The sequence below is a fragment of the Gorilla gorilla genome, chromosome 16, assembly GCF_029281585.2.
Source record: "Gorilla gorilla gorilla isolate KB3781 chromosome 16, NHGRI_mGorGor1-v2.1_pri, whole genome shotgun sequence".
Taxonomy (NCBI): Eukaryota; Metazoa; Chordata; class Mammalia; order Primates; family Hominidae; genus Gorilla; species Gorilla gorilla.
In genome coordinates this window covers 84,320,968-84,333,214 of record NC_073240.2, presented here as the reverse complement: position 1 = coordinate 84,333,214, position 12,247 = coordinate 84,320,968, and the positions used below count along the sequence as shown (strand labels likewise).

The window sequence follows — 12,247 nt, the reverse complement described above, 5'->3', positions numbered from 1 at the left end:
TAAATGAAGGTAGAAATGGAAACTCTAACAATAATAGTTGAAGACTTCAATACTCTGCTTTCAGTAATGGATAGAATGACTAAGCAGAAGATCAACAAGGAAATAGAAGACTTAAATAATACTATAAACCAAATGCACCTAACAGACATCTATATTAACACTCCACTCAACAACAGCAGAAGCAGAATACACATTCTTCCCAAATGCCTATGGAATGTTCTCTAAGACAGACCATATGCTAGCCCATAAAACAAACCTCAATAAATTTAAAAGGACAGAAATAATACAAAATATGTTTTCTGGTCACAATGGAATGCAAATAGAAATCAATAACACAAGGAAAGTTGGAAAACTCACAAATATATGGAAATTAAACAACACACTCCTCAATAACCAATGGGTCAAAGAAGAAATGAAAATGGAAGTTAGAAAATACTTTGAGATGAATAGACATGAAGATAACATGAAAACTTGTAGGGTACAGCAAAAGCAGTGATTAGAGGAAAATTTATAGCTATAAATGCCTATATTTAACAAGAAGAAAGATCTCAAATCAATACATTAAAAAACTGGAAAAAGAAGAGCAAACTAAACAAAACAAGCAGAGGAAGGAAATAATAAGTATTAGAGTGGAAATTAATGAAACAGATAACAGAAAAACAATAGGGAAAATTAAAGAAACCAAAAGCAGATTATTTGAAGTAATCAGCAAAATTGACAAACCTCTAGTCAGAGGTTTGACCAAGAGAAAATGAGAGAAAACTCAAATGACTAGAATCAGAAATGAAAAAGGGGGCATTACTACCAAGCATATAGAAATAAAAAAAGATTAAAAAGAAATACCATGAACAATTGTATTTGAATAAATTAGATAATTTAAATGAAATAGACATTTCCTAGAAAGACACAAAGTCCCAAAACAGACCCAAGAAGAAATAGGCAATCTAAACAGGCCTAAGTAAAGAGATTAAATTAATAATTAAAAAACTAGCTTTTTCCAAAGTGAATTCAGGGCCCCATTGCTACTTACGCTATATTTTGACATACATTTCCTTTCTTATTTTGTAAACTTCCTGGAAAGCCATCTTCACTGTCTCTCCTAGTTTCTGCATGTGTGATTGGTAGTCATGGAAGTGACACACAAAGTAAGCCAGAAGTTTGGTGGAACGTGTGAGAAACTGTTTTGTGCTTTTATGGATGTCATACTTGACAATACATGTATAAGTTACTAATACATGAATTGATGCTAAATATATCTTCCATTTGAATTCCTTTTGGATAAAGTTATTTCTTGACGTGAAAAAAAAACACAAAAAACCAGCCTGGCCAACATGGTGAAACCCCGTCTCTACTAAAAATACAAAAATTAGCCAGGCGTGGTGGCAGGTACCCGTAATCCCTAATTTTTCCAATGGGATGCTGAGGCAGGAAAATCACATGGACCTGGGAGGTGGAGGTTGCAGTGAGCCGAGATTGTGCCACTGCACTCCAGCCTGGGTGACAGAGTTAGACCCTGTCTCAAAAAAAAATTAATAAAAATATTAATACACCACCCACAAAGAAAAGTCTAGGACCAGGTGGCTTCACTGGTGAATTCTACCAAACGTTGAAACAAGCATTAATAACAATTCTTCACATACTGTTCCAAAAAATAGAAGAATAGGAACACTTCCCAACTCATTCTATGAGACATATTACCCTGATACCAAAACCAGAGAAAGATATCACAAGAAAAAAACCCCAAAACTACAGGCCAATATTTGTTAGGAATATGAATTCAAAATTCCTCAGCAAAATGCTAGCAAACTGAATCTAGTCACATATGCCAAAAACTTAGGCCAGACACGGTGGCTCATGCCTGTAATCCCTCTTAAAAAACAACAACAAAAAAGAAAAATATTAAGCATTATGACCAAGTGGGATTTATCCCAAATTTGGCAATGGATTATTAGACAGGACATCAAAAGCACAAGCAGCAACAACAACAAAAAAATAGATAAACTAGACTTCATCAAAATTAAAAACTTTTGTGCTTCAGGGGACATCATCAAGAAAATAAAAGGACACCTCACAGAATAGAAGAAAAATATTTGTAATTTACATACCTGACAGTGGACTAGAATCCAGAATACACAAAGAACTCATAGAGCTCAATAACAAAAAGGCAAATAATCCAATTTAAAAATGGGCAAAAGATTTGGAGAGGCATTTCTTCAAAGCAGGTATACAAATGGCCAATAAATACATGAAAGATAACTAACATCATTATTCATCAGGGACATGCAAATCAAAACCACAATGAGATACCATTTCATAACCACTAGGATGACTGTAATCAAACAGTCAGATAATAACAAGTGCTGACAAGAATGTGGAGAAATCAGAGCTTTCCTACACTGCTGGCAGGAATGTAAAATGGTGTAGACAATTTGGAAAACAGTTTGATGGTTTTTCAGAAAGTTAAACATAAGTTACCATTTGACCCAGTGATCCCACTCTGAGGTGTTTACTCATCCCTGGGTATATACCTGCAAGAGATGAAAACATATTCAAACAAAAACTTGTACAAAAACATCTTTAGCAGCCTTATTTAAAATAGCCAAAAGGTAGAAACAACCCAAATGAAATGGGAAGCCACCCGAATCAACTGATGCATGGACAAACAAAATATGGCATATCCATACAACGGAATACTTTTCTGGTCCTAAAAAGGGAATGAAATATTGATACATGCTATGACATGGATGAATCTTGAAAACAGTATGCTCAGTGAGAGAAGCCAGTTACAAAAGATCATATACTATATGATTCCGTTTATAGGAAATGTCCAAACAGGAAAATCAATAGAGACAGAAAGTAGATTAGTTGTTGCTTAGGATAGGGGAGATGGGGGAATGCTGGTGGTGATAGCTAAAGGGTACAGTGCTTCTTTTTGAGGTGATAAAAATGCTCTAAAATTACAGCCGGGCGCAGTGGCTCACTCCTGTAATCTCAGCACTTTGGGAGGCTGAGGTGGGCAATCCCTTGAACTCAGGAGGTCAAGACCATCCTGGGCAACATGGCATGACCCCGTCTCTAAAAAAAAAATTCAAAAGTTAGCCAGGCATGGCGGCAAGCGCCTGTAGTCCCAGCTACTTGGGAGGCTGAGGTGGGAGGATCACCTGAGCCCGGGAGGCAGAGGTTGCAGTGAGCCAAGATGGTGCCACTGCACTCCAGCCTGGGTGACAGAGGGAGACCATGTCTCAAAAAAATTTTAAAAATTTAAAAATACATGCTGTGAAATTGACTTTGGTGATCACTGCACATATGTGTGAGTATACTAAAAACCACTGAATTGCTGGGTGCGGTGGCTCACGCCTGTAATCCCAGCACTTTGGGAGGCCGAGACGGGCGGACCACAAGGTCAGGAGATCGAGACCATCCTGGCTAACACGGTGAAACCCCATCTCTACTAAAAATACAAAAAATTAGCTGGGCATGGTGGCGGGCGCCTGTAGTCCCAGCTACTGGGGAGGCTGAGGCAGGAGAATGGCGTGAACTCGGGAGGCGGAGCTTGCAGTGAGCCGAGATCGCGCGACTGCACTCCAGCCTGGGTGACAAAGCGAGACTCCGCCTCAAAAAAAAACAAAAACAACAAAACAAACAAAAAACGAAACCACTAAAGTATACATTTTTAACAGGTGAATTGTATGGTATATGAATTATACCTCGATAAAACTGTTACAAAAAAGAATTAATAAAACACAATGGGCCGGGCGCGGTGGCTCACGCCTGTAATCCCAGCACTTTGGGAGTCCAAGGTGGGCAGATCACAAGGTCAGGAGATCGAGACCATCCTGACTAACACAGTGAAACCCTGTCTCTACTAAAAATACAAAAAAAAAAAAAAAGAAAAAAAAAATTAGCTGGGCATGGTGGCGGGCGCCTATAGTCCCAGCTACTAGGGAGGCTGAGGCAGGAGGATGGCGTGAACCCGGGAGGCAGAGGTTGCAGTGAGCCGAGATCGCGCCACTGCACTCCAGCCTGGGCGACAGAGTGAGACTCTGTCTCAAACACACACACACACGCACGCACACACACACACACACACACACACACACACACACACACACACAAATGGCAGCTCTGTGCCAGGAAGAAAGCATGGACTTTGGAGTCCAACCGACTGTGTTAATCTGGTTCTCCAAGAAGCAGGCATAAGATGGAAAAGAATTTTATTAGAGGAAATACCTGTGTGAGCAATAAAATGGGGAGGCAGCTAGGAAAGGCTGGAAGAGCTGCCAGGCCATGATGTAAGTCTGACCCTGGCTGAAGGAGAGCAAGAGGGAAGGTTCAGGGAAGATTCAGGCAAGTATCCTAGACTACCATGCAGTCTAAGAAAGCCTTGGTGAGGCTGTCACGGAATCCTCCAGCCAACTCCTCTGGCCATCAGAGAACTGTTTGTTTGTTGTTGTTGTCGTTGTTGTTGTTTGAGACGGAGTCTCACTCTGTTGTCCAGGCTGGAGTTCAGTGGCATAGTCATGGCTCACTGCAACCTCCGCCTCCCTGGTTCAAGCAATTCTCCTGCCTCAGCCTCCCGAGTAGCTGGGATTACAGGCACCTGCCACCACAACTGGCTAATTTTTTGTGTTTTTAGTAGAGACAGGGTTTCACCACATTGGTCAGGCTGGTCTCGAACTCCTGACCTCATGATCCGCCCACCTTGGCCTCCGAAAGTGCTGGGATTACAGGCAACCAGCCTTCTGTTTGTATTTTAAGAGACAGGGTCTTGCTATGTTGCCCAGGCTGGTCTTGAACTCCTGGCCTCAAGTGATCCTCCCACCTTAGCCTCCTGAGTAATTGGAACTAGAGGAGGGCTCAGAGGAGTTCTGTATCAACCAGAAATGGATCTGCCTTAGAATCCCTGGCTGTGCTTGTCACTGGATGGCAGATGTTTGTGGCAAGCATGCTATGCAGCAATGAACTTCAGAGGGCAACTGAAACCTCCAGTCAATTACACTCCCTGTAGTTGGATATCTGTGAAGCACAGTCTTATAGCTGCCACACCGATTAAGGCTCAAATCCCAGTTCAACAATATACTAACTGTGTGGCCTTGCACAAGATACCCTCCCTGAGACACAGTTGACTCATCTACAAAATGGGGATGATAGCAGTGCCTGCCACATAGGGTCGATGTGAGGATAATGTATATATAAACTGCCTAACACAGAAAAGGCATACGATAAGTGTTCAAGAAGTAGTAGCTATTACTAATATTGTATTTACTACTACTATTATTGTTATTATTATATCTTCTAGACTTTATGTACTTCATTAAAATAGTGGACATGATATTCTACATATAATGGGCATTCTGTTTATTTTGCTTAACATCATATTGTATGTCTTTTTCCAAGTTATCATTTGCTCTCCATAAACATTTTGAAGGCTGCTTTGTATTCTATGTAGTGTACATCCCTGAGTTTACTTAGCCCTTCTCCTAATCATTAAACCTTTTCAAAAACAAAAGTTTTTGCTACTTAAAAAAATTCTGTAGTGGGCATTTTTACATAAAATAATTTTTTTCCTTGTATTTGGGATTTTTCCTCAAGGTTCCGGAAGAGGATTACTAGGTTAGAGAGAGTATGAACAGGCTAGAGAGTATGAACACTTTTTTTTTTTTTTTTTTTTTAGACAGAGTCTTGCTCTGTCGCCCAGGCTGGAGTACATTGGCGCAATCATGGCTCACTGCCTCAGCCTCCCTAGTAGCTGGGACTACAGGCATGCACCACCACACCTGGCAAATGCTTAAATTTTTTGTAGACATGGGGTTTCACTATGTTGCCTAGGCTGGTCTCAAACTCCTGGCCTCAAGCAATCCTCCTGCCTTGCCCTCCCAAAGTGCTGGGATTACAGGCATGAGTCACCACACCCCGCTGAAAGTGTGAACATCTTTAAGGTTCCTGACCCAGGTTGCCAAGCTTGCTCTTCAGAAAAATGGGGCCAGTTTACATTCCAGCCGGCAGCATATGAGAGTGCTCACTTCACTGTCCCCTTATCCAGCTGGGGGTATCACTTTTGATATTTTTAAATATTTTCTAACTGAAAAGGCAAAACAGCATCTACTTATTTGTTCTGTCACTTTTTTTTTTTTTTTTTTTTGAGACAGGGTCTTGCTCTGTCACCCAGGCTGGAGCGCAGTGGTGTGATTTAGGCTCACTGCAACCTCCACCCCCCAAGGCTCAAGTGATCCTCCCACCTCAGCCTCCCAAGTAGCTGGGACCACACGTGCACACCACTATGCCTGGCTTTTTTTTTTTTTTTTTTTTTTGTATTTTTGGTAGAGACAGGGTCTTGCCATGTTGCCCAGGATGATCTCCAACTCCTGAGCTCAAGCAATCCATCTGCCTCAGCCTCCCAAAGTACTGGGATTATGGGCATGAGCCACCACGCCAGGCCTGTTCTGTTACTTTTAAGTACAGTTTTTTTTTCAAATGTTTTTGTGCAGGTGCTATCATATACAAAAGTAATTGTTTTGTGAATTGTCTGTGCACATTCATCTATTGAGATGCCACTTTTTCAATTAATTTATACAATTTAAAAATAATAGACTGGGCGCAGTGGTTCATGCCTGTAATTCCAGCACTTTGGGAGGCTGAGGTGGGCGAATCACCTGAGGTCAGGAGTTCCAACATGGTGAAAACCCGTCTCTACCAAAAATACAAAAATTAGCTGGGTGTGGTGGCACATACCTGTAATCCCAGCTAGTTGGGAGGTGGAGGCACAAGAATTGCTTGCACCCTGGAGGCAAAGGCTGCAGTCAGCCAAGATCATGCCACTGCACTCTAGCCTGGGTGACAGAGTGAGACTCCATCTCAAAAATAAATTAATAATAATAATAATAATTGCCTGAGATGCTTCCCATTATTTTGCCTTTTAAGTTTTTTTTAATGTATGAGGGAAGTATTTTGTTGGACATATCTATTAGACATTTCTTTTGTAATTTCTTTTGTCTCTTTTAACCTTAGAAAGCCCATCCTCCCATAGAAAACAAATTTGTTAAAGATGGTTCAAAGTGAAACCACGACTGAACTACACAGATAATTTTTTTAAAGTTTTATATGAGTAGAGCCCAATCTAATGATCATCTACTGCAATGCCCTTCTCCAGAAATGATTTTCCTCCTCCTTTTGTGTTCCAGGGCCCAGATATTCACTATTCAGTGTCTAGGAAGGATCTTTCTTATATAAAGGTGCTTCTGAGGACTTCCAGAGTTACAATGGAGGAGGAATCGGGGGAGGAACTGGGGCTGGACAGGTCTACTCCCAAGGATTTCCACTTTTACCACATGGACCTGTATGACTCTGAAGACAGACTGCACCTCTTTCCAGAAGAGAACACTAGGATGAGGAAAGTAGTCCAAGCTGAAATGGCCAATGAGTCAAGAGGAGCAGGGGATGGTAAGGCTCAAAGAGACCTTCAAGAGGAAGTGGATGAACTTGTCCACTTATATGGACTTGAAGATGATCATGAATTAGGGGATGAGTTTGTTGATGAAAACATACCCAGAACAGGGGTTTCAGAATATCCTCCTTATATGATGAAGAGGAGAGACCCAGCCAGGGAGCAGAGAGACTGGAGACTTAGTGGAGAGGCAGCGGAGGCCGAGGACCTGGGCTTCGGAGGGTGGGGCTCAGCAGGCCAGTGCCAGGACTTGCGGGAAGCCTATAGGTACACACACGGCCGTGCCAGCGAGGAGTATGAATGCTATGTCATCCCCGAGGAAGAGGATGAAGAAGAAGCTGCTGATGTCTTCTGTGTTACTTGTAAGACTCCAATAAGAGCTTTTCAGAAGGTTTTTGATGAACATAAGGAGCATGAAGTGATCCCACTCAATGAAGCACTGGAAAGTGCCAAGGTAAATAGGTCTCCTTGGTTCTTCTCTGTCTTGATATTGCTTTGGTATCTCAAGTACATACGCAGGGGATACATCTAAAATGCCTTCTACAAGAGTGAGAGAAGATGTAACATTAATACCTTCTTTGTGATCCTCTGTTGGATAGGATGAAATTCACAAAAACATGTACAAATTGGAAAAGCAGATAATTGAGATGGAAAACTTTGCAAATCACTTGGAGGAGGTTTTCATCACTGTGGAGGTAAGAGCATACTTGAAGACCTCATCAGACTCACATTTCTTCCATCAATGGCTATGTCAAGCAGCTGTTTCTGGTATGAGCTAGAGAATCTTTTTTCTTAGAATGTGAGGGGTCACCACTCCCCCTCTCTCCTCCCTTCTTTCACTGACCTCCCATAGCACCTGGGCATGGATGTCATGGAACCGATTACCTGTCAGCATTCCCTGCTGAACTATAAGCTCTTGGTGTGAAAGCTGGGTCGTCTGTCTCAATATCCCTAGTCCTACTACATGGTATGTTTCAGAGCAGGCATTTTATACATGTTTGTTGCATGAGTAAATAAGGTAGAAATTTCCCAATCACAATCCCTCTCCTTCACTGGCTTCATTTTCTCCTAATCCCCCTTTACCCAAATCACCAATTGTATGTGATTTAGACCCTTATTCGAATTCTTTTTTTAATGTGTACTGTTTTCATCATTCAACTTGATAGACCCTTATTCTAACAAAGATGACTTCACGGTGGCATCATCCAGTGAATTCCCTCATTTGAGCCCAGGTGGTGAAGAGGGGACATCCTTTCTTTTGCCCTTGTCTTTTTGGGTTTGTTTATTTGTTTTGGACCTCTTTTTTTTGGGGTAGAAGTTCTTACTGAGAATCTCTGGGTTGCTATCTGGTGCATTGGCTGAGAAACCAGAAACAGTGGAGTTCCATGTTGTTCCATTGGTTTCGGGAGTTGTTAATTTTAGGCTTTTGGGGGTACCTATAATGTTGACTATATAAAGTCAGGTGTAGACTGTCAAACACTTTTTTGTTGTTCTAAGAGGCAAAATACCCACTTCTGCCAATGATTGCTACTCAAACAAAGGAATATTTTTAGCTCTGCATGCATTTAAAAAATAAATTTATGGCTGGGCACGGTGGCTAACACCTGTAATCCCAGCACTTTGGGAGGCCGAGGCGGGTGGATCACCTGAGGTTAGGAGTTTGAGACCAGCCTGGCCAACATGGTGAAATCCCATTTCTACTACCAATAAAAAATTAGCTGGGTGTGGTGCCATGTGCCTGTAGTCCCAGCTACTTGGGAGGCTGAGGCAGGAGAATTGCTGGAACCCGGGAGGCAGAGGTTGCAGTGAGCCGAGATCACACCACTGCACTCCAACCTGGGCAACACAGCGAGACTCCATCCCAAATAAATAAATAAATAAATAAATTTATGTATTGCCTTTGTCTAGTTAGCAATTTCCAGACTTTTCTGAGAGATCAGTAAAAGCTTAGAATTCTAGGATTGGAAAGGAGTTTCTATCCTTTGACAGCCCCTCTCCCTCCCAATCTTGACATGGGTAAGAATGTGAGCCTTGATCCAGATGCCAAGACAACTGAGATAGAAGGTGTGGTGTGGCTCTGTAACTTCTGTCCACTAGTCATATTGGCCCCTAGAGCTACACAGAATAAGACTAGCTCCTCTTTCACGGTTCAGCCTTGACAAGGTATTACAGGATACCCATCCCATTTTTGGTAAGTGTTCTTTTCCTCAGCTGATATCTATTTCTCATAAGATTAATAAGTTTCCATGCCTGTCACCAAACATGCCACAGTCCCCTGTGTGTGCCCTAGTAGATACATGGTAACCACTGTGATGCCAGAGCTCAACCCAACCTTCCAGATGAGGTCAACCAGGACTGAGGAGCTTAGGACTTGCCCTCTCTCTTCTCTTCATGTGGATGCTCTACTTCTATTAACGCAGCTTCGGATGGTACCAACAGGAGGATCTCATATGAATCAATGAAGCCCCAGGCCCATTTCCCATGAAGGTAGACCTTTTCCAGCCCCAATCTTACAAGGGAGGAGAGCTATTGCACTAATCCCCCATGGAAGATACAGAGAAGTGGCAAACCCTTCCACTGCCAAGCATAGGGTAGTGGTAGAAGTGGGTAAGTGTACAACATCCAAGACAAAACTTCTTACATTGGCTGGGCACAGTGGCTGACGCCTGTAATTTCAGCACTTTGGGAGGCCAAGGTGGCAGATCACTTGAGGTCAGGAGTTCAAGACCAGCCTAGCCAAGATGGTGAAACCCCATCTCTATTAAAAATACAAAAAAAATTAGTTGGGCTTGGTGGTGGGTGCCTGTAATCCCAGCTACTTGGGAGGCTGAGACAGGAGAATCACTTGAACCCAGGAGTCAGAGGTTGCAGTGAGCTGAGATCGCTCCACTGCACTCCAACCTGAGTGACAAAATGAGGCTCCATAAAAAAAAAAAAAACAAAAAAAAAAAACTTCTTACATGCTGCTCTACCAGCTTACTCTCAGATCAAAGTCCCTTCATCCTCAGTGGCCATCCTTTCATACTCAACACTGAGAAGTTCATCTATTGCCTTTCTCTCTCTTCCACCATTCTGAGCAAGTCCTGTGCACATAGCAGGTGTTCAGTAATTACTCTCTGAATGATTGATAAGATCCTCTTCCTTGGAAATGTCCCCATGATCTGATGAGGATGACATCCATCAGAGCTTGCAGAGCTCTGGGGACAATATAAGCAATATATACTCTATTAATATTAATATTTCTCATCTACTGTGCTCCTGGATTAATATTGTCAGAACCCTCCCTCTGCCCTCTTGCATCTTCTCATCTGTAAGCAGTGCCGCCAGACCACAACCCTTGTTCCTCCTTTGCCTTCATTTCTCCCCTAGTTGATATGATCCTAGTTGATTTAATCTTGATATTTGTATGATCCAAGCACCAGGGAGTGAAGAGGAGCCTCATGAGATGTTAAGAGCTGAGGAGGGAATGATAGATGGGAATCTCTCAGGGAAAATATTTCCACATTAAGGTCCAATATCGGGCAGAATCATCACTGATAATCTCCCTGGTCACTTGTCATGGTGATAGAAGGTAGTTGAAACTGGAACTGGATTGCAAAATGCTGCCAGGAGAGAAAGCAGTGCTTTTGTTTAGATTATTCCTGGAGTCTAGGCTGGAGACGCCTATGTTCCAGCACCTCCAGTTTCCATTCCAACTCCCGACAAGAGATGAGAGGACAAAGTAGAGGAACTAAAATAGTTCTGATAGGCACATATTTTCATTTCTCTAATGACTCTAATCAGGCTGGGCGTGGTGGCTCTTGCCTGTAATCCCAACACTTCGGGAGGCTGAGGCAGGCGGATCACTTGAGGTCAGGAGTTCAAGACCAAACTGGCCAATATGGTGAAACCCCATCTCTACTAAAAATACAAAAATTAGCTGGGCATGGTGATGCACACCTGTAATCCCAGCTACTCAGGAGCCTGAAGCAGGAGAATCACTTTAACCTGGGGGGCAGAGGTTGCAATGAGCCAAGATCACACTACTGTACTCCAGCCTGGGCAACACTGCAAGACTGTGTCTCAAAAACAAACAAACAAAAAAACAAAAAACAAAAGACTCTAATCAACACACTACATGCGCTGAAATGATGACTGAGATCAACTGTCTTGCAGGAGAATTTTGGAAAACAAGAACAAAACTTTGAGTCACATTACAACGAAATCTTGGAAACACTTGCTCAAAAATATGAGGAAAAAATACAAGCTCTAGGGGAGAAAAAGAAAGAGAAGCTGGAAGCCTTATATGGACAACTGGTCAGCTGTGGAGAAAACCTAGATACTTGCAAAGAACTGATGGAAACAATAGAGGAGATGTGTCACGAGGAGAAGGTGGATTTCATAAAGGTCAGTAATGAAACAAAATGAAATAATGAACATAATGGAAAGAGATGGAATTATAAACGGAAACGACAGTTATGGTTGAGGTAAGCTAGGTTGTCCTCTTTCCTCCTGGAGGCATTGGAATCGACTTTTATGGCCAGCATCCATTTGATTCCACTGGATGATTGTGATGGGGAGGCTGTGGCCCAATCTCTCTGCATGGCTTCCACGTGAGTGGCCAGGCGGACTCACAGCGCAGACTCTCTCCCTCCCCCAGCGCAGAGGCAGCACCAGTCTTTGTTCCTCTGTTCTGGTCACCCAGATACCTGTCCCCTCATCCTGGAGCTAAGCTGAGCAAAAAACCATGCTCTAAGAGTTTTTTGTTGTTGTTGTTTGTTTTGTTTTGGTTTGGTTTGTTTTTTTTTGAGACGGAGTCTCACT

General features: G+C 42.4%; 1 protein-coding gene across 2 annotated transcripts in view; it reads left to right on the top strand.

Moving 5' to 3' along the window:
- FSD2 (fibronectin type III and SPRY domain containing 2) overlaps positions 1–12,247 on the top strand; it is a 51,074-nt gene that overhangs the window by 11,817 nt on the left and 27,010 nt on the right. The window contains exons 2-4 of one of the 2 annotated variants that reach the window (XM_019010845.4): positions 7,182–7,898; positions 8,044–8,139; positions 11,600–11,830. In XM_019010845.4, the coding sequence (XP_018866390.3) occupies positions 7,260–7,898; positions 8,044–8,139; positions 11,600–11,830 (966 nt within the window). In that variant the 5' untranslated portion in view covers positions 7,182–7,259. Of the gene's footprint in view, positions 1–7,181; positions 7,899–8,043; positions 8,140–11,599; positions 11,831–12,247 lie in introns of those variants that run through there. The other variant, XM_063698783.1, reaches the window with a different exon arrangement.